At 38.2% G+C, this 22,698-nt stretch overlaps 1 protein-coding gene across 1 annotated transcript; it reads right to left on the reverse strand.

The window, feature by feature from the left end:
• Positions 1–894: 894 nt before the first annotated feature.
• ABHD13 (abhydrolase domain containing 13) lies at positions 895–21,598 on the reverse strand. Its single transcript, XM_021695969.2, has 2 exons — positions 21,368–21,598; positions 895–5,962 (listed from the first exon to the last, which is right to left on the reverse strand). Exon 2 carries the CDS (start codon positions 5,940–5,942, stop codon positions 4,929–4,931), a length of 1,014 nt encoding a protein of 337 aa, XP_021551644.1. The 5' UTR covers positions 5,943–5,962; positions 21,368–21,598; the 3' UTR covers positions 895–4,928.
• Positions 21,599–22,698: the final 1,100 nt, after the last annotated feature.

Here is a 22,698-nt window from a genome sequence, read left to right on the forward strand (position 1 = left end):
TTTCTCTTGGGATTCAGGTTGGCGGTCTTTGAGGAAAGTACATGGGAGATCTCACCTCCCACATCCACCAGTGGAAGGGTGGTCTCCAATAAGTGAACTCTTCATCTCCACTTGCAGGGAGCCATTTAAAACGGTTTGTCATACATTTCCTATCATCCAACTGGTTCTGACACTATTGAAGCATGTGAGTTTCTTGTCAGGGAAAGCAAGCTACAGACTCTTAAAGACTGAATGAGTCTTTCTAATCATTTCTAATCATTCTAAACTATCAACTCCATAGTAATGGGAGGGAAAAAAGACCAGAATTTTGTGAGAAGGCACTTCATGAAATCTGAAGGCAACAGGCCTATGAACAGTTAAAATGTACTCATTCCTAGATTCATTTAACTAATCAAATGCTTTGGGGCCTTATTCATTCATGTGAATGAAAAGGTTCATATATAGAAAATATTTACAGGGCGCCTGGGTGGCTCAGCTGGTTAAGCATCTGCCTTCGGCTCAGGTCACGATCTGAGGGTCCTGGGATCGAGCCCCACGTTGGGCTCCCTGCTCAGTGGGGAGCCCGCTTCTCCCTCTGCCTGCTGCTCCCCCTTGCTTGGGCTCGCTCTCTCTGACTCTCTGTCAAATAAATAAATAAAATCTTTCAAAAAAATGTACCTTTAAAAAAAAGAAAATATTTACTATTAGCCTAAATTAAATGTCTGTGGGAGGATATGAAGGAAGAGAATATAAATCTAACTTGTACTTATCATCCATACCATTACAACAAGAAAAATTCACTAATTTCCATATGAATTCAGAAATTTTATTTAACCCTTAAGGAAACCTTAATGTCCTACCATATAATTCAGGTTAATAGAAAACTGGGGAAAAAAAGACTGAATACAAACTATCTTAAGACATTAATCAAACTTTTAATGTATCAATTTATTGCATATGTCAGTACAGAAAAATAGAAAGTATATTCTAAAAGAAATTTATTGTAAAAAAAAAAAAACAAATGTAAATGTTTGCTTGCCATGGCTAGCACATTGTGTACGCTAACATTCAAATCTGAGTTATAAAATTGTATTACTGCTTCAAATAAAAAATGGCAAATAACAAAAATATGATTTACATGAAACTGGGTTAACTTATTTTATCCTGGATATACTTGAGTATGTTGAAAACAACTTGACTTTTCAGTATTCACTGTACTGACAGAAACTGCTAAAAATTATGTTGAACAACACACACTCATCCCTGTTACATTATGTGTATATGGCACTTTTTGTAAAAAGTGTCTCTTATACGTAGTCCTATTTTTAAACTACACTTTTAGATACAAAATATAAATGGAGGTATATTTGTGCCATTTGGCAAAAACGTGTTTACTATAACTAGGATGAATGCATTTATTTTGCTATACAAATGAATATATTATTTCTGATTAGCTAAGATGATGTGCATATATGGTAATATAAATAAACAGAAGTGCTTTTCATTTTCTACCCTACTCATTTAAAAAATAGATGTCTGTGCTCTGTCATTTCCAACTTTACCTGAGTGATATGAAAATACATAAATTTAAGTGGATTAATCCGAAAGCATTTTAACGAATATTTCTCACAGTTTTGTTTTTTTTTTTTCCTCTTCATTATTGTTGTCAAACATAATAGGAAAAAACGGAGAGGGGGGAGGTCAGTGCAAGAGTTCAGGGTATCTCAATCATGACTGATTTCAGAAGCGACTTCTGTGACATCCTATGTAAAAGTTAACCTTATTTTTATCCAACCTTAAGGAAGAAAGGGACTCAGTAATAAAAACTGCCCTTAAACTGAGATTGCAAGAAAATTTATATAAAATTCAACATGGCCTTCATTCTGTCATTTGACCAAACAAACCTATTCCTACCTCAAACTAAATCTTACAAAAATAAGAAATGAATATAAAAGCATCAGGTGGTACGAATTCTCAACAAGAGAATGTAACTGACATATTACCAAAGCTGGGACTTGAGTAATTACCAAGTGTCTACAGCTCATCATGAAAAAATAAGCTTAAGCTGCCCAGTAACAAATTTGAAAATACCACTTCAATAAAAATATCAATTCTACAGTCAATGTATTTGCCATGTCAGGTGCTCTAGTCACTTTCTTGGTTAGAGACACCTTGCATACAAATGTATTGTTTTGCACTATTAGGTATCCTTTTTGCCAATCTCTTCAGTTAATCATTTCCTGGATCTACATTCAAGAACCAGGTCACATTCCCTTTCCAGCTATTTCTATTCATTTAGTATCTTTTATCTTTCATCTGTCAAAAATTGTTTCTCCTATTTTGCAATATCCCTTTTAGTATTCTTTTTGCCACCTCCCCCAATAATCCCTTTTAAAATAATGGATTTTGATCTAAATAAACTGTATCTTGCCATACTTAAAATCATTCTAGGATTTCCAAATTTACAGTAACTTAAAAACTTAAAAATCATTCATAATCTCTTAACAGCTGCTCTTGCAAAATGCATCAGAAATTAATACACAAGACAGAAACACTTCTATTCCCACTAAGACGTGTGTCCAAATGAAGGAGTGACCCATGAAGAATTCACGTTTTATTAAGACCAATTGTTTGGGCCACAAAGTTAGACATTGTTTGAAAAAATGATGCCATGGGCTTCATGGACCACAGTTAACAAGAATTTGTTTTCTATCCTCTTCCCATCTAAGGAAGTCTCAAATATAGAAGCCAGGAAAGAAAGATGAGCTACAACCCTAAACACAGCCTCCTCCCTCTGATGCAGGAAGAAATGCCTCTTAATCCGAAGGGAATGAAGGTGGGGATGGACACAAGTACTTTACAACTTCTGAAATCCTGGCTTTAGGGAAAACAAAAACAAAAACAAAACTTTATAAACCCTAAAAAAAAAAAAAAAAAGCAGCATAAGAACAAAACACCGATGAAGAAAAAGCTTTTATACTTCATCAGCATACTATTTACAACTAAAGTTGATAAACCCCTCCACAAGCAGTAGACTAAATAATCACATGAAAACACATGAAGGTACTCTGTAAACTTTAAAGAATGATAAAAGTCTACGCTGTGCCAAGTGAGCTCATGTCTAAGGACACTACATTTGTTGTATTAACTCTTTTCTTTTTAATACATTACTATTTAGGATAGTCATTCTACATAGCAATGATTGACAAGATGGAAAGTATCTTTTAATAGTGGTGAATTTATACATAAAAATACTCCTTCCACGATATGCATTACCAACTTTTTTTAAAAAAGCATGACTTTCTAACAATAATTTATAGAAAAACAGTGTCCTTTAGAAATCATACTTGCTAGAATGTATTTTCTTCTAAATACTGACATAAAGTGAATAAGAATGTTATTTGGCAAAAGTATTTCTAGCCCTATCTCCATGGAAAGATTTTCAAAATTAAGGTCAAGAACATTGACCCATTATTTCTCTGCTCTAGCTGCTTGCAAAAAGCCAATAGATATAGCTAAAATATTCAAAATATGGTACGTTAAAGCTCACATAATGTAGAGAGCTCAATTACACCTAATTTTTGAGGATAACCTGAAACAACTTAGCACAATTATACCTCATAGCTTATATTTTTTTAAGGTAAATCCTGCAAGTTTTAAGGGGCTCTTTTTTTTTTAAGTAAGATTTTTCTTACTCTTCTGTATGTCTAAATGCTACTTCTTACTTATAGCCACTTAATTGTTAAATGTGGTAATAGGTTCTGTAAGAAAAAGCTCTAGAGTTCCTTCCCACATTCCTATATGTAGGAGAAAAATAAATAAGACTTCCTGAAACTGTCTTTCGATACTATCATTAACAACTGAAACATTAAACCAAAGAACAGCTTTTTTGCTTTTGTTTTTGTAACTTTTATTTTCAGAAAGTCCAATAAATGAGATCTTGACTTTAGTGGGCTAGATATACCTAGATATTGGACTTAAAAATCAAATGTGGGACTTTCTCTAAAATCGTATGTACAATCATGTAATGATAAGACTTGCTAATTTAATTCTTAAACAAGTTCTAATTGTCATTATGACTGCTATTAGTGGTTCAGCTGTAGACGTACAAAACTGACAGAAGCTAAAATTCTCTTTGCCACCAAAATTACAAATGTTAAAAAGTTCAAATATGCACATCAAAGCTGCAGTAAAATTCTAAATTTCTATTTTTACATGCCATGATCCAGACTGTACCTAACAAAACACGGTACATTTATATTGGAAAAGTGGGGTCCCATTTATTTGTAAGAAAAAGCTGGATCTCAGCATTCACCAGAGCAGAAGTCAGTGGCAACCTGCACACAGGCCTCAATTTCACTTCTTGCCAAGAACAAAATAGAGTTTACATAAAAATAGATATGACCCGGGTTACCATATACATCGGTATATGACCAGTAGTATTTACATTAAAAACATTGCATTGCATAATTCAAGGAATAAAATACCATCATGCATTTCATTTTAACTGTTAAGGGGAAGAATGCAGTTACAGACTACGTTTGCTTACCATGATTGTCCCGGTATTTACTAAAGGCAGAATACTCAAAGGTTTCTCGTTTACAAATCTCCTTCCACACCCCGCCATTAACCCAAGTGTCACACAGGGCACACCACTTAGGCCACAAGAAACTTTTGAATACAATATGCTATTACACTGGCATATTGAACTGAAGGTATGGATACATAACCACATTGAAAGGCTGGATGAAAATGTATGAAAGAATCCCAAGAATTCTAGTTCTTCAAATGTAAAAAACTATTTGGATCATCTCAAAGGAGCACTGAAGTCCTTTCAAAGTTTAATGTCACTCTTCAGACAGGTACAGACATAACACATTTCTAGAAAGGAACATTCTTTATCATTCTGCACAAATTAAAATACAGTGCATGAGTCAAAAGGAGCAACGTTAGATGATTGTTACGTTAGAGGAAGTTTTGGCCATTTCTCCCGGAGAACGACTTTTGAGGACCTCTCTGATGAACTGCTCGAGGGCGGGGAAGTAGTCCTGGCACTGCCATGTGTCATTGTGAGTCCCGTCAGGGAAGACGGCCAATCTCTTAGTCCGGGACGGGGAGAGCTCGTAGAGCTGCTTCATCATCACTGGCGGAATTAACTGGTCAGAGAGTCCGGAGATGAAAAGAGAAGGCATTCTGCACTGAGAGATTTTTCTGTAGGACAAGAATTTATTTTTGTAGCACCATAAAGGAAGGTAACGCATCGGAAAGAAGGAAAATAAAGTGCTGGCCATATGCGGTATGCTTAGAAATGTATTCTCCACCATAATGGCTGAAATCCTGTGTGAATTTTCAGAGGCCAAGTGAATAGCCACTGCTCCTCCCAAGGAACGGCCAAAAAGGAAAATTTTTGTCTTGTCAAGGTCAGGTCTAGTCATCACATAGTCTAGCACAGCTTCAGAGTCTAAGTAGAGTCCTTCTTCACTGGCTTCTCCTTCGCTTTTCCCATATCCTCGATAATCAACAAGCAAAAGATTAACTTTGAGGTTAACCAACATAAGCAATGCATTCGGTAACCTGTGACCTATGTTGCCTGCATTCCCATGAAAATAAATTATAGTTGGGGAATAGGGCGAATTGTCTCCAGTGTATCTTATCAAAATAAGATTTAGACGCACTCCATCTTTGGTTCTGATGAAAATGTTTTCGTGTGGAATACCAGTGGGCATGGGAACATAAAGACGTGAAGAAGATGGCTGTTCTGGAAAATAAAGCAATACATCCTGGAATTTATATAGAATACCTGCTATTGATACGAATATTAACAAAAGTAAGATAATGCCTCCATACAGATGAAAAGTCACTATTAAAGGTAAAAGAGAAATACGGCAAAGAGCCCAAGACCATGAAGCCAAGGCTATTAGCCATCTTTCAACAAAGTTCCACAGCATCCAGGACTTTTCCATGGTCGCTCTCCGTAAGTATCCTAAAGAGAGAGAGAGAGAGAGAATCAGTAATTTAACATACATTACTTTAAAAGTTAGATCCATGATATAATAAATTATGGTACTAGGAGAATCCTCGGAAGGCTACATCAATCCATCCACCGTTGCTCTAATTCCCCTTGTTCGTTCTGTTCTCAACAATCTCCTTTCTCCTTCCACTGCTGTATTTAGGAAACACAAATATTCATCAAATTATACTCATTTTTTTAAAAAGTGCTTAATTACTGCCAGGTACTTTCATTAATGCATTCTCCTTGATTTGACAGAAAAATCAGTTGATGCCATGTTCCCAAATTTTCATATAAGGGAATGGACGCTCAGGGGTATAAGTAAACTGCCGTGCTCCCAGCTCCTCAGGTAGAAGAGGCCAGAGGCCAACGAGCACGATCCCAAAGCTGCTCGTGTGCCCACAAGTGGGCTAGGCAGGCTGAGAAAAAAATTTTTTTTTTGTATTGAGGTTTGACATGTAACATTGTATTATTTTCAGGTGTACAACATAAGGATATTTATATATATTGGGAAATGATCACCACAGTAAGTCTAGTTAACATCCGTCACCATACACAGTTGCAAAAAATTTTTTTTCCTGTGATCAGAACTTCTAAGATCCACTCTCTTAAAACTTCCAAATACACAACACAGTATTAATGATAGTTGCCAAACAGTACATCATATCCCCATGGCTATTTATTTTACAACTGGAAGTTTGGACATACACCCGTTTCACCCATCCCTGACTCTGGCAACCAACAATCTGTTTTCTGTATCTATAAACTTGGGGTTTGGGGTTTTTTGGGTTTTTTTTGGGGGGGGGTTAGTTTTTGGGTTTTTTTTTTTTTGGTCTTTCTCTGACTTATCTCAGTAAGCATAATGCTCTCAGGTCCATCCATTTTGTTACAACAGCAAGATTTCATTCTTTTTTATGGCTTGGCAATATTTCATTGTCTGTATGTATCACGTTTTCTTTATCCATTCATCCATCAATGGACACTTAGGTTGTTTCCATATCTTGGCTGTTGTAAATAATGTTGCAATGAACATGGGGGTCCACATATCTTTTTGAGTCAGTGGTTTTGTTTTCTTTGGATAAACAGCCAGAAGCAGAATTGCTTGATCATATGGTAGTTATATTTTAAATTTTTTGAAGAACCTCCATACTATTTTTCATAGTGGCTGCACCATTTATATTCCCACCAACAGTGCACAAAGGTTTCCTTTTCTCCACATCATTGCCAACATTTATTTCTTGTCTTTTTGATAATAGCCATTCTGACAGGTATGAGGGGATATCTCACTACGGTTTTTTGATTTGCATTTCCCTGACAATTAGTGATGCTGAACATCTTTTCATATACCTACTGGCCATCTGTATGTCTTCTTTGGAAAAATGTCTATTCAGATCTTCTGTCCATTTCATAATCATATTGTTTGTTTTGTTGCTATTAAGTTGAGTTCTTTATATACTTTGGAGACTAACCCCTTATCAGATACATAATTTGCAAATACATTCTCCCACTCAGTAGGCTGTCTTTTCATTTTGTTGATGGTTTCCTTTGCTGTGCAGAAGCTTTTTAGTTTGATGTAGTCCCACTTAATTATTCTGTGCTTTTGTTGCCCCCTGCTTTTGGTGTCATAGATCCAAAAATCATTGCCAAGACAGATGTCAGGGGCTTACTGCCAAGTTTTCCCCTGGGAGTTTTGTGGTTTCAGGTCTTAAAGTCTTTATTCCATTTTGAGTTAATTTTTGTTTATGGTGTAAAATAGTGGTCCAGTTTCATTCTTCTACATGTGGATATCCAGTTTTCCCAGCACCATTTGTTGAAGAAACTGCATATTCTTGGCTCCTCTGCTATAAATAAACTGACCATTTGTGTGTAGGTTTATTTCTGGGCCATCTATTCTGTTCCACTGACCTACGTGTCTGTCTTTATGCCAAAATCACATTGTTTTGATAGAGCTTTGTAATATAGTTTGAATCAGGGAGTGTGATGCCTCCAGCTTTTTCTTTCTCAAAATTGTTTTGGCTATTTGGGGTCTTTTGTGGTTCCATACAAATTGCAGGATTATTGTTCTATTTCTGTAAAAAAATGCCACTGGAATTTTGATAGTGATTGCATTGTATCTGTAGACTATTCTGGGTAATATGGACATTATAACAATTCTTCTAACCCATGAACAAGGAATATCTTTCCACTTATTTCTGTCTTCTTCAATTTCTTTCATTAATGTCTTACAGTTTTCAGTGTACAGATCCTTCCACCACCTCGATTAAACTTATTCCAAGGTATTTATTTTTTTATGGAGATGTAAATAAAACTGTTTTCTTAATTTATCTTTCTGATAATTATTAGTATATAGAAAAACAACAGATTTTTGTATATTGATTTTGTATCCTACAACTTTACTGAGCTAAGGTAGGTTGAAGGCAAATTTTATGAGATGGTTAACATGTTCTAACCAATCAAGGCCAGTATGATATAATTTATTGTCAATTTTCTTTTTTTTTAAAGATTACTTATTTTATTTATTTGACAGAGAGACACAGCGAGAGAGGGAACACAAGCAGGGGGAGTGGGAGAGGGAGAAGCAGGCTTCTCGCTGAACAGGAAGCCTGATGCGGGGGGCTCGATCCCAGGACCCTGTGATCATGACCTGAGCCGAAGGCAGACGCTTAACGACTGAGCCACCCAGGCGCCCCTATCTTTTTCACATTATAAATTATAACTAAACAAACTAAAGGATAAAATATTTTCTTCTCTACCTGGAGGTTTTCACAGTTAAACAATTTACTTAAATTAACCACTCATTTCTAATACTGTATTATTTTTGAGGAAAAGTTGAATAATTTGTTGTTCACATCCGATTAAAAAGAAATTTCTGATAGCCAGTGTCATGAAATAATGCACAGTCTTTCATGGAGCCCTTAGTGCAGTGTCCTATCCGTGAGTCAGAACATGCTGCTATGATGTGTTGTACTGACAAGACCATAAACACCTGAGGAGTAAGTGTGAAATAACAGACAGCATTTCCATTTGAGAACCAGAGATAAATGAAGAAAAGGACTTATTGGAGAAAATTTTTTTTAAAGATTTCTAAAATTATAACTGATAAAATAAAAGACAGAAGAAAAGTGATTCAAGTCAAATTTTTTTGGTTACCAAATAAAAAAGTTAATGCATGCTGTCTTAAAAAGGCAAAAAAGGTGAGACGTGTTGTAAGTTTTCTTACATAGCTGTCATCTATTTACATATTTGCTAAAAAAATATTCAATTCTATTTTACTACTAACACAACTACCATAAGTTATTCTTTTTTTTTTTTTTTTTTTTTTTTAAAGATTTTATTTATTTATCTGAGAGAGAGAATGGGAGACAGAGAGCATGAGAGGGAGGAGGGTCAGAGGGAGAAGCAGACTCCCCGCCGAGCAGGGAGCCCGATGCGGGACTCGATCCCGGGACTCCAGGATCATGACCTGAGCCGAAGGCAGTCGCTTAACCAACTGAGCCACCCAGGCGCCCCTACCATAAGTTATTCTTAAATTTAATAAATGTTAGGGACTGATTTTTTAAATTTTACTGTATTCCTTAAGCTAATAAATGTGACATTTTCATTCACTGAATTAAACACTGAAAAAAATCATAAAACCACGTTAAATTAGATTGGCTACAAAGATGAGTTAGATGACTTAATAGATTTGATTTTTCATTATTATCTCACCAAACATGTCTTACTATTTCGCTAAACACAGACTTCCAAATTTGAGTTCTTGTCCAAATGACTCTCTTTGAACATAAACCAACATAGCATTTTTCTGAAGTTTCTCTGAAATCAACACTGCCACCCAGTTGTAGCAAGTTTTATTACAATGAGCACTATGGAAAGCCAGAGAAAAGCAGGTATGTGAGGTAAAACAAAAATTCAAGTCTAACAGTCACAGAAGCAATACCTGAGCAGCAGGTATCAAGAACTGGTTAAAAACCAGATTGAAAGAGGTTGCAGTACAGCAGCCAAATAAGCCAATTCATTCAATACTGAAAACTGTTCCAGATCAATAATCAATCAGTGCCTTTACAACCTATGACAGCTATTTATCAACAGAGCTTAGATAAGACAGGGCTATTCTATATTCCTTCAACACAGTATTTAAGTCTCAACAACACATCTGGCCCCCTTAAACTTTTCATCTAATGTTTACTTAATTTTATTTTTTTTTTAATTATAAGTGATATCAATGATTTTCATTTGTACCCAAAAGATATACTGGAGAAATGTGAAAACACACCAGCATTAACTTTTTACATCAAAATAAAAAAATTTTTTGTGTAATGATTAGGATTAGCGGGGTTTGGAATAAAATACAAATATACTAGAGCATTGCACTATTTGGAAAATAAGGTATCACTTAAGGTATTTCTTTAGTGAACAATTTTACTGTATTTTTCATGGTTAAAGCCAATCATTTATGACAGTTATCAGAGAGATGAGTAACTCAAACACCACTTATTTGGTGACTTAGTAGAAAAAAAACACACAGTAAAATTTCATCAACCTAAATTCTGCTCTACATTTCCTAAATAATCTTGTGTTTATCACTTATTTCCAGTCTGAATTTCCTTTTCAGTAGAATGAGAATTTTTAAAATGCCTACATATAAGGCCAGTCAGCGTTACCAAATGAAACTAATTTAAAAAGCACTTACTACATCAAAAACTAATGATGTATTGTAGGGTGACTAACATAACATAATAAAATAAAATTAAAAAAAAAAGCATTTACAAATGCTATAGAGATATGTTAACTGTATTTGCTTTTGTGACTAGTATTTCTAGCTGTACTACTATGTTCCTAACCATGTTCTGCTCAAATTAACATCAACATCAGAATGTACCAAGCAAATGTAGAAATTTGATAAGGCTCCCTATATCCTGGATAATCAAGAGTTGACCAATTTTCAAATCAAACAAAAACTACTAAAATATTTCATATGTGCATATATATCAAATATATAGAAAAAATGGTCACAATTATCAATTATTCGAACTTTGAAAAATTATCTTTTTAAAGTAGCCCCTTTGATATCTAATTTCAACATAAAATACTGAATTTAAATCTATAAGGCCAAGAACTGTCTTTCTCTTTTTCACTACTGGATCCCTACTGAGTAGTATACCACTTTACATATATTCAAGACTAAAATGTTTTTTAAATGGATAATCCAGTAATATATCTAAATTATTAGACTTCTGAGAAAACACAACTGTATTCTGAGCACTGGACATATATATATTTAGGACCAGACATCAGAAAAAAATGCATATTTTAGTCCACTTTTGCTCAGAAATAAGAGGAATTAAATTTGCAGTTTTCCACAAAGCATTCCTGAAAAGTCACCTTAACTAAATGACTTTGTGATAAACAAACATAATCTTATAATTTTAAACTGTGGAAGACAGTATCAAAGTCAATCCATTTGGAGGAATAGCAAATGGAAATCAACTTTAAGGACAGGTGAATAAAAACGGCTCTGAAGTAGGTACGCTGTCTTCTCTTTAATATGCTTTGGCATATTGGTGGTTTAGAAAGAGACCTCTACTCACAGACTGCCTTATTTTTACCTAACCCAGTTTGCTAATAATTTCTGCTCCCTAGTCTGTGTCACACTTCTATGCTCTTAAAGAACTGGAGCAAGCGAACCTAACATAGGGAAGATTTTTTTACTTACTAAACGTGCTGAAACTGTCAGGGGTGCCTGGGTGGCTCAGTCAGTTAAACCTCTGCCTTTAGGGGCGCCTGGGTGGCTCAGTCGTTAAGTGTCTGCCTTCGGCTCAGGTCATGATCCCAGGGTCCTGGGATCGAGCCCCACATCAGGCTCCCTGCTCAGTGGGGAGCCTGCTTCTCCCTCTCCCACTCCCCCCGCTTGTGTTCCCTCTCTCGCTGTCTCTCTCTGTCAAATAAATAAAATCTTAAAAAAAAGAAAAGAAAAAAAAAAAAAAAGAACCTATCAGCACAATACAATTACTGGAGCCATCTGCTGGCATGTAAAAACAATTTCGTATAGACCCAGATGTCATGAAAGGTAATGAAAATGAACAGTGCCTCTAATACAGTCCACTGCCTAGATCCTACAGCTAGTGATATGCAAGTTTTCCACAGATTTTGTCAATAACTTAGTGTGAGTAAAGGGTTAACAAAACCTTTTCTCAGGCAGGAAAAGCATGGCCTCTGGTGAACCTTCTGGTACTGTTTCCCTGGAAACCTGGTAAAGGTGGGACACCAGCTGTTTCTAAGCAACATTTTGTGGGGTAAACTTGACCCCCAGCGGTGAGCTACATCTGGACTGAGCAGACACTGAGTAGGGCTACACATGTCCGGTAGGAAGTGTAGATAAGGCCGCCTCCCAGTGGGGACAGGACTTGTAAGTGGCGTGTTCTCTGCCGAGTCCTGGATGCAATGCCCGCGTGCTATTACAGAAGATGCAGCTCAGTCAGGGCACCCGCTCCCACCACATGTCATCTTTCCACCAGCCTGCGATATTATTTGGGAACAACACACCTGATGCTGACGTGCTGGGTCTTCTATTCCCTATCTTTCAACAAAGGGGACAGAGAGAGTGCCAGGTATGGCCTATCAGGTGTTGAGAGTGCAAATATCCAGCTGAATCCAAGACCACTGCTGCTGGTCATGGACAATGAGCAAGGCAACTGATTATACCTCAGAGTGCATTTTATGGGGCAAAACACGAAATGTGTTGCCAAAAGAGATGGATTATCTGCCAGGTTCTTTTGCATGCTCAAATGCATTTCCTGACATTATCTTAGTATCCTAAACCACCAACAGAAATGATGAGTTTAATATACTCAAAGTTAAACCAAAGTTTACACTAACTGGAAGGGTTGCTTAGAGGGAAAGAGCATTAGACCTGTAGACAACAGAAACTCAGTCAACCAGTATCTTCTCATCTTCCATGCTTCTATGTTATTGTTTTAACCTTATGCCTACATCTTAAACATCTGACTTATTCCCATTTCTCAGTTCTGCTCTTACCATGCTATCACACCCGGTCTCACATGTCAAATGTCTCTAAAATCCATCTACCTGTGGCTTTAACCACTCCAGGAACTCTCTACTTAATACGTGAAAATCTGGTGCATGAGCCCTCATCACGATCTCTCATAAAAATTAAACCTCAGCTGCCAATAAATCCAGTGGATTTTTCTCCATCCACACTGTACCACCACAATCCTCAGCAACACCAAACACTGACTCCTCCTCAGCTTCCAGTATACGCAAATCCTGGTGTTCCTCCCTGAGACACCCCCAAATGTAGGTATTTTCCAAGGTCCTGTCCATTTACCTCCTCTCCCTCAATCTCATTCTTTCTCATGGCTCCAACTATCACACTTGTGTGTAACGTATTCTAACTCCCTATGTCTACTCCATTACAATCTCAATTTATCTGTTCCTTGAGTACCTGATGTTCACTGACACCTCAAACTTACCTACAAGTAACCACATCCTTCTCCTCACCTCCCATCTTGCATGCTTTATGTTAATTACAAAAAACAAAAAGCATGTGTAAACAAATTTTTTTTCAAAAACAGATGAAATTCTGGAGTTCAATATATAGTAACATGTAAACTAAAATTTAATTAATGTGTTACAGTTTCAAAAATAAACACATTATTATAACATGCACAGGTCTTGACTTTGAACGAAAAGTCAACATTAAAAATAATTTTGTGCTTTTTATTTAGATGAAGTGATCAGAGGCATCAAATTGATTCTACTAAGCACTTCTCAAGAAATAATCTATTGAGGGGCGCCTTGGTGGCTCAGTCAGTAGAGTGGCCAACTCTTGATTTTGACTCAGGTCATGATCACAGGGTCAGGAGACTGAGCCCCAAGTCAGGCTCCCAGCTCAGCAGGGAGTCTGCTTCTCTACCTCTGCCCTTGCCCCTGCTCATGCGCGCTCTCTGTCTCTGTCTCTGTCTCTCTCTCTAATCAATAAAAATCTTAAAAAAAACGATCTGTTGAAAGCATTACTAATTTCTATTATAATGTATAGACAAAGTAGATATGATAGTTTTCCTTTTAAGAGAATGGTTTTGAAGTATTAGCAACACCTTGATGTACTATAGAAGCACTTTAATCATATGACCAGAACTTACAGATCTGGTGATGATCATCTTGAGAATTTTATGGTCCTGATTAACTTGTTTTGTTCACCTTTAGTGCTCCATGTGCTTCAGGTATTTGAATATTAGACCGTTATGAGTATACAGTCACCAATTTAAGACTAAAAGTAAAAACAATTTGAAGTCATGAAGCTGTCAGAACCATCATATTGAATACAGTGTGCGCCGAGTGGTAAGTCAACCAAGTGAGTCACAGGCATGCTCACCTATCTCCATTAATCATCTCATGTGCTCCCTCATATATACGTACTTGGAGAATCGCAAATGGTTCCATTTCTAAGGAAAAGTATTTAAATAAATATTGTCTAAGCTGATATTCTAAAAAAAGAGAGACCACTAAGTCATGCCCCTCCTCAATGACACGAGTCCTCAGAACACAACCGCAAATCCCCATGGGCATTCTCAAACCCAGCCCGGGCCACTGAAGCAGTTCCACACTTGGTTTCCCAGCCTCGTCAGATTCCAGTGCATCCTACCATACTACTTAAAGATTGAAGACAATGCCACAAATATGTGCAGATCCTATTATCTGCATGATAGTGCTTGGGCACTAAGACTATTTAAATTTCTTAAATGGATAGTGCTTGTTCTCAAGTAGCTCATGATCTACTCGGTGGTAACTCTCAAGTAACTCATGATCTACTCAGGAAACAGGGGCATATATAACAGGGCATGTCTAACATAAATTGATTTAATTATAGAGGAGATGAAAAAAATCAAAGATCACAACGGCCCCTAAAACAGCAAGAGAAAAATAAAACCACAACTATGTGTCCTTTACAACATAACTTGAGTAATCTCTACATTTCATCATGCTTGGTTACTTAAAGAAACCAAGTGGAAATTTATGCAAACTTTTAAAAACAGGACAAAGCACAACTCCATGATTAAGGATTTTTCTTACTTGCTATCAAATAGCTGCCTATGCCACTTATTTTTATTCATTTAGCACAATTATTCACAGGAACTGGAAGTATTCAAGCATAATCTAAGTAAATACTTGGCAATCACAGTGTCGAGGAAATCAGAGCGGTGGAAATGGATGATCTTTAAGGTCCCTATTAAGCCTCAGATCTTTCTATGCCAGTGGTTTTCAAAAGGTGGTTGCACTGCAGACTCCTAGGGGCCACCAAGACCCTTTCGAGGTTATCTTCAAGATCCATATTATAATTATACTAAGACACTATTTGCATTAATGGTACAAAACCAATGCTGGGCAGGACTGCAGCTGCCTAGGCAACAATCAAGGCAGTGGCACCAAGAGCAGGAGTCCTATTCTTTATCCCCATGAACGCCAGGAAAGGGGGGAAAAGTCAGTTTTACTTAAGAATGTCACTGAAAAAGCTGTAAAAATTGTTAATTTAATTATATCCCAACCAATGAGTACACATCTTTAAAATTTTGTGTGACGAATGTGTGACAAAATGGGGAGGACACAAAGAGCACTAGAGCTAGGTACTGAAATTCTGAGCTGTGAGCTGAACTAGCTGCTTTTTTCAGGCGACAACATTTTTTTAAAAAGACAATTGACAAACTGTGGTTATTCAGACTTAGGTGTCTGGCAGACATTTTACGGAAAATGAATGTGAAGTTGCCAATAGCTTCCCATGACTTCAGAGACTTTTCTGATGGCATCGTAGTAGTGATGATATTAGCAAATGTGATTTTTGATAACCTTTTAAATTATCAACATTTTAAAGAATCTGCCCAACACAGCAAACAAATATTTTCCAAACGACCAATGAATGATGTCACATAATCAGGCATGAGTAAAAATTCATTATAAGATAAACCAATGGATTTTAATGTAACAAAGACAAAAGTTCTTTGATCCAAATTTCAGATTCCACAATGTAACTAACCCTTAAGAAACCACCATATTTGAGTATTGGAGTAATATCAAAGAATATCCATAATACTCCTCTCTTTACAACCACAGGTTTGTGTGAGCCTGATTTGCTTCACACCGTTCACCTAAAACAACCTACCTTCTGAGAATGAATACAGAAACATGATAATCTGCCTTCTATTAAGCACACATTAATGATATTTACAGAAATGTAAAACAATGCCATACTCCTCAAAACAGCTATTTTGGATAAAAAATATATTAACATGTAATGAATTTTTTACTGCCACTTGAAAATGTTATATATTTTATAAACTCCCAGCTTTAATTTCTAACACAGTAAATCTCTCTCTCTATAGTACACATATACAAAAACACTTTGGCATCCTTGATAGTTCTTTAAAATGTAAAGAGGTTCTGAGACCAGAAAGCGTGAAAACCACTCTTCTATACTGCCTAACTATATAACCTTCCTATCTGTTTCCTCCAGAAACTTGTCACCTTCAAATTTAAGAAAAATGTACTACGGGGGAGAACTAGATAACTATCAAATCATCCTAAATACCCCAGAAGTCGACCTGAAGACTTACAGAACAAACTCCACAACTAAAGGGAAAGCAGAGGCCACATGGAAGAAGATTCCTACAGCTGGGACTTCCAGTATTATGGCGAATAAAGTGGGGCAAGTGGACTTCCTTGTCTCGTTCCTGATCTTAGGTGAAAAGCATTCAGTCTTTCACCACTGACTAGGACGCTACTTGAGGGTTTTTTCTATATACGTATGGCCTTCACTATGTTGAAGTATATCCCCTCATACCCACTTTGTTGAAAGTTTTTATCATTAAATCAGATGTTCAAATTTTTCAAATGGTTCTTCTGAATACTGAAATGATCTTATGATTTTTATCCTTCAATTTGGTAACGTGTTGCATCATGTTGACTGAGAATATTGAACCATTTCTGCATCCCCAGAAAAAAATCCTTGAAACTAATATAACACTGTATGTTAACTATAGTGGAATTAAAATAAAAAATAAAATAAAACCAGAAAAATCTCCCCCCCCAAAGAACGATGTACTACATTAATTTAAATATTTTGTGCATTATCATATATACAGGTTGCTAAAGCTTGCTAGATTCTGGAAGAGAAATATCTTTAATAAAAACACCTAGCATTCTTCAGGCTCCCAAGGATCATAAACAGAAGACAGATGACAAACTCTGGAGAGAGAACTTTCTGCCTAGGCAAGGCTGTGTCACTCTGGGTGAGGCTTGTACTCCGTGAACGCTGCTTCACACATTCTCAGATCACTAGTCAAGTCCACATTTAAATGTGCCAACTCACTGTGAATGGGTATTCCCACATATCACTTTTTTACCTTGGGTCTCGGTTTCCAGATTTGCAGAAGAAAGCTGTTACCTGAATAATCCCTAAGGTCTCACAAAATCTATTTTATAGGTGACAGAGAAAAATTAAAGGTAGAGTTGGAAAATAATCATTAGATTATAAATAGTCTTTGCTATCTAGTACAGTAGAAGGTTGGAGAGTCCAGTTATATGACTTTAATAAGTAACTGAAAAGTTAACGAGAGAGGTAAGTATGCACCAAGATTAAAAATGAGTCTAGAAATCTCCAATGTGCAGATACAGTGATTTTATATTTCAGTTGAGGTTTGTGAAATATTTTATTCATCATACATTTTCAGTCTCCTTCCCACACCACTACTGTCAAAGTAACATATTTTTAAAGCATACACAGTTAAAGTTGTAGAAAATAACTTTGGCTGAGCAACCTTCCCATAAAACATAGCATGTTTTAGGATTGTGTAATTACTGGGAGGGGAGAAAGGAAAGCCAGGAATACACAAGGAACTATCGAGTTTTTATGAACTCTGAAAGGTCTTGTTTTTGCTTTAGTTAATGGAACTCACTTTAGTCTCTCCAATAAAAAGTAATGTACATGATGGCAAACACTACATTAAAGATTAATTTCAAGTCTAGAGTAACAACCACCATCAACGTCCTCCTTGCCAAAAATATTATCACTTCCCTCTGAAGTTGGTAACCTATTCAGATCAATTCTTTTTCCAGCTATATTTTATCCACAAATTATAAAGAAAAACAACTTAAATATATCAAGAACTAAAACTCCAAACTATGTGAATGAATACATTTTAATTATCATTGCCTCAATAACTAGCAGAGTAAATCAGACAAATACGTTATTCTTTCAATCATACTTAAAACTATATTTTAATAAAGGTTGGAATTCTCACACAAAAAAGTAAATGCTAATTAGCCTAATTATTTTTTAATCGCAGATGTTTACATTGTATTACACTGTGTATAGTGATTTACTGATTCTGCCAAAAGTACAAGGTCTTTGAAAAGTACAGAAGATCTTTACCTGTACGTGAAAGACAAATTCCCCCAAACAATGTGAATGAAGGTTCACCAACTGTATACATGCAATGGAAAAAGTCCTCAGTCATGAATGTACTATTATTTTTAAAGGCCCTTGAGTCCATCTCAAATTGGTAATTTTGGAAACAGCTTGTTTAAAAATAAAAACTGATCATTCGTTAAAAAGCATACCTCCAAGTGACAGAACCATGTGCAGGTTCAAGTGAAGGCTGTAAAACGTAGACAGCAAATTCGTGCGTCACTGCTAACAGCCAGATCATAAGGGATCTAGGAGTATCCCACGCTGCTCATCAAGAACTCTGAGGGAATTCACTTTCCAATCACATTTCAAGTAATACAGAACTCAAGTTCAACCTTCCTGCATCAACGTATCTCCTTTTCTTCTAAGCAGCGGGAAGTTAAGAAATCATGCCAGCTGCACAGCTGACGTGGAAACACAGCAGCTATCAGTGTGCTGGAGACACCACAGAATGAATTCTCTACTTCCCTAATGGGTACCCACATGTCATCAATAATGAAAAAGGGTGTATTAACAGTCCTCTGGGACAGATGAACAACAGCGGCCTATGGAAATGTTGGACGGGAACTGAATCGTTCAGAGAGCATTCTGAACTGGGATTTAAACCTGCTTCAGCAGGTATCTCGGACCTATGTACCAGGCAGCCACACAGATAGCACTTTTGTGCTTTCCCCTTTACTGGAAGCGTGGAAGACTTGGCAAATGCAGTCAACTCTGACAGAACAAAGATGACAGATCATTGTCACTATGGAAGCCAATCACAATTTGTTCTGAGATTATAAATATCTGTAAGAAAAACTGTTTAAAAAGATCCACAAAGGCTAAAAATGCAAACAGTAATGTGAGAATTAAGACTGATAATGAACTTCAGGAAGTTTCCAACTTACGAAGGGGGCACTGTTCTAGACACTTCACTATAAACTAGATGGATGAAACTTAAAAATTATTTTCTTATTATGATTCTCAGGCTAACTCACTAATGCATAGAGTTCACGTCCTAGAAATACTACACCTTTGCAACTTTAGAATGTATCACTGTAGGAGTTAAGACCTATAAGAAATAGTAACATAAAATGTAGTAATTCATTATGAAGTGTGTCATTTGAGGGGAAAAACATCTTAATTAGAAGAATTAGAAAAACTAGAACCCTTTTTGGTCTAAATCTAAGAAGGGTATCTATGGGCCTCAGGCATTCCTGAGGTGATAAAACAAGAATTAGAAAGATTTTAGAATCTGAGTTATAATTGAGTCCTAGAGTAGTGAAAAACAGAGAAACAGAAATAGATTCCCCTGAGATGAGAAACAAGAAAGGGGAGATCATAGGAAAACATTAGGCTTGACAGCTTCCTGAACCTATCACACTAAGTGATACTGTTAACCCAGAACAACTTGGTTCGTAAACCCTCTCACTCAGAGGGCCAGGGGCCGGAGGTGGGCCTGAGAAGGCAGGCGAGGCACCGGGATGGGAAGGCAGAAAAGCCAGGAGCTGGCTTAGACTCATCCTCTCAAATCAACTACCATGGGAGGCAGTGTGGTGCAGTGGAAAGAGACATGTTTTCCGGCTTGGTCTGTTATTACCTAGGTAACTTTTGCCAGCTCACTTAGTTTCTCTAAATATAGGTTTCCTCATAAGTAAAGGGGAGATGAAACATGTAATTGAAAAACTGCTGGGATCAAATGTAATAGGTAGTGTGTTAATGCAGCTGCGTCTGTAAGACAGAATTTGAAGTATTTTATGATCCACCAGAGCAGGGTAAGTGAAGTAAGTACAACTAGAAGTTCTGTTAGACTTGGACTAAATAATGGATAAGACTCACCAGAGAATACCTGAGTATTTGCAGACAGGAAATAATTAGGGCAATGCCTCATTTTTCTGTCAAAACCCAGCTCAGGTAGCAACTCCTTCAGAAAGCCTTCCCTTACTAACCATCCCATCTGTAGTTGGCACACATTTACGTGGTGGCACTTACTACTACAGTATAGTTAATTCATCCGTCTTACACAGACTGGGAGTTCCTTGATGACGGGGACTCATCTATTCGATTCTGTATTTTCAGAAGACAGTGCCCGGCACATAGTAAGTCTATCCACGATTACTGAATTGAGCAGTCTGTGTTTTAGGTCATTATGAGATGGTATGACACGGTAACAGCAAACTGTTACTTCCTGAAATGAAACTTAACTTTTCAGTAAAAGACATGTGATTAATCCAAGCATGCACACAAAGAAGTATTAACCCGTGCCAAAAGAAACCGCGAGGGGATCCATGAAAATCGAACATCAGAACTCGAAGCCCGTATCTTCTTGCGCCTTTCTACTCCGTTACCACTACCTAGCAAACCTACGCTAAACAGCTGCTGAAAAAAGATCTGGTTTTTTTTGTTTTGTTTTTTTGGTCACGACACCTTGGGCAGTAACACTACTGATGCATTTTGCAGAAAATAAACGCTGACAGAAATCCACAGCAAGATGGGCTTCGACAGTGCGGGTGCGCTCACGCTGTTTCCTAGACGCCCCAAACTTCCTGCCGTGAAACCCGCGGGTCGAAACCTGTGAGTGGCAGGTCCCCGCGCCCTAGCAGCTGGGGATTTTTGGTTCACTTTTCCTCCGGGAGAGGGAGGGTGGGGGCGGGGAGGGGCGGTCTCCCAGTACCGGTCTGTGCGCGTTACTGGGAACACCGCGGACCATTCCGACACCGGTTCCAGGTCCGGTCCCCGCACGGCACCCCGCGGGCCGTCGGTAACCGGCGCGCCTGCGTCCACGCTGGGCGCCCCTGTGGGCGCCTCCTCCCGCCCCCGTCCGGATCCCGGAGCCCCGGGAAGGCCCCGCCGGCCGCCCCCCGCGTCCCCCACCCCGCGGGAGCGCACCCGGCAGCTGGGCGGCCGCGCACCGCACTTACTTAGACCTGCTCGCAGGCTGCAGAGTCGGCCGCGGAGTCGGAACCCGGCGCTGCGCAGCAGCGTCCCCCCTCGCCGCTTCCGTCGCTCCTCATCGTCCTCCGCCAGCCGAGGGGCCGCCGCCGTCGCCACGGTCTCGCCCGGAGCTCTTGCGGCGCCGCTCTCGGCTCCTCCACTTCCGGCCCACGCTCGGTGTCGCCGGCAAATCTCCCCGCCGGCTCCCACATCACCTGCTCTCCTCTCCGCCTTCCTCCCCGAAGTGGGAACCCGACACGCCCTCCGGGGCATGCGCACAAACCGCAGTCGGGGGAGTCCCCGCGACGGTGGCCCAAAGGGACAAGATACCTTGGAGCCTGGTCCCCGGCGTACTGGAGCTCGCTGTAGGCTACCCGGTGGTTTCTGCGCCGGGAGCCCGTGGAGGCCTTCCGCCCCTCATCCGAGGTCCCCAGGGTGAGTGTTGGTAACGCACCAGATTTCCCTTCGGGACACAGTTCTAAGCGTGCACACAAATAAGTATTAATTACATAAAAAAGCGTGTCTGCCTAACAGAATTATGAGGGTATTAGAGTGTGTTCCTCTAAGTACTTAAAAGGCGTGCATAACTCATTTTGTTTCTGTTTTCTCCCAACCCTGCCCTCTCCTACTTCTATCAGAGGCCTGAACCTGGGGAGATTTAGAGAAAAAGAATGCAAAATTATCTTATTTTTAAAATTTTACAAAAGCACAAGACCAGGGGAACATTCCTAGAGCCCAGGTCCTGGGAAGTGGCCACACAAATGGGCCCTTGAAGCTGGTGTTTTATTAGCTTTACTGTCTTTTTTCTTTTTTAAGATTTTATTTATTTATTTTGAGAGAAAGCACAAGTGGGATGAGGGGCAGAGGGAGAGAGAGAGAGAAAGAATCTCAAGCAGACTCCCTGCAGAGCATGGAGCGCAACTCAGGGCTCCATCTCACCACCCTGAGGTCATGACCTGAGCTGAAATCAAGAGTCGGAGTCTTAACCAACTGAGGCACCCAGGCACCCCTCATTATCATCACTATCAACCCCCCTGGGCACCAAGTTGTACTAAATTGTTTTTCTACAGATGTCTGTCCCCCTCCCTCATTCATTCCCTATCCTCTGTACCCTATTTTATACATATACAAGGAATATTTCATATTTAAAAACAAACAAACATGTATCCTCCATCAGATGGAGAGCTCCAGGTCATAAGCTCTTGATAATAGCTTCTTGTTGTTTGTCGCCTAATAAATGCCAGGCACTAAGTAGACTACTTAAATAAGTAAACTAATAATCACAGCAATTCTAGAAGATACTTAATGAAAAACCTCT

Source organism: Neomonachus schauinslandi, chromosome 3, assembly GCF_002201575.2.
Source record: "Neomonachus schauinslandi chromosome 3, ASM220157v2, whole genome shotgun sequence".
Classification (NCBI taxonomy): Eukaryota; Metazoa; Chordata; class Mammalia; order Carnivora; family Phocidae; genus Neomonachus; species Neomonachus schauinslandi.

Coding starts and splice junctions, on each gene's coding strand:
- ABHD13 (XM_021695969.2), bottom strand. CDS start 5,942: ATGGAAAAGTCCTGGATGCTGTGGAACTTTGTTGAAAGATGGCTAATA.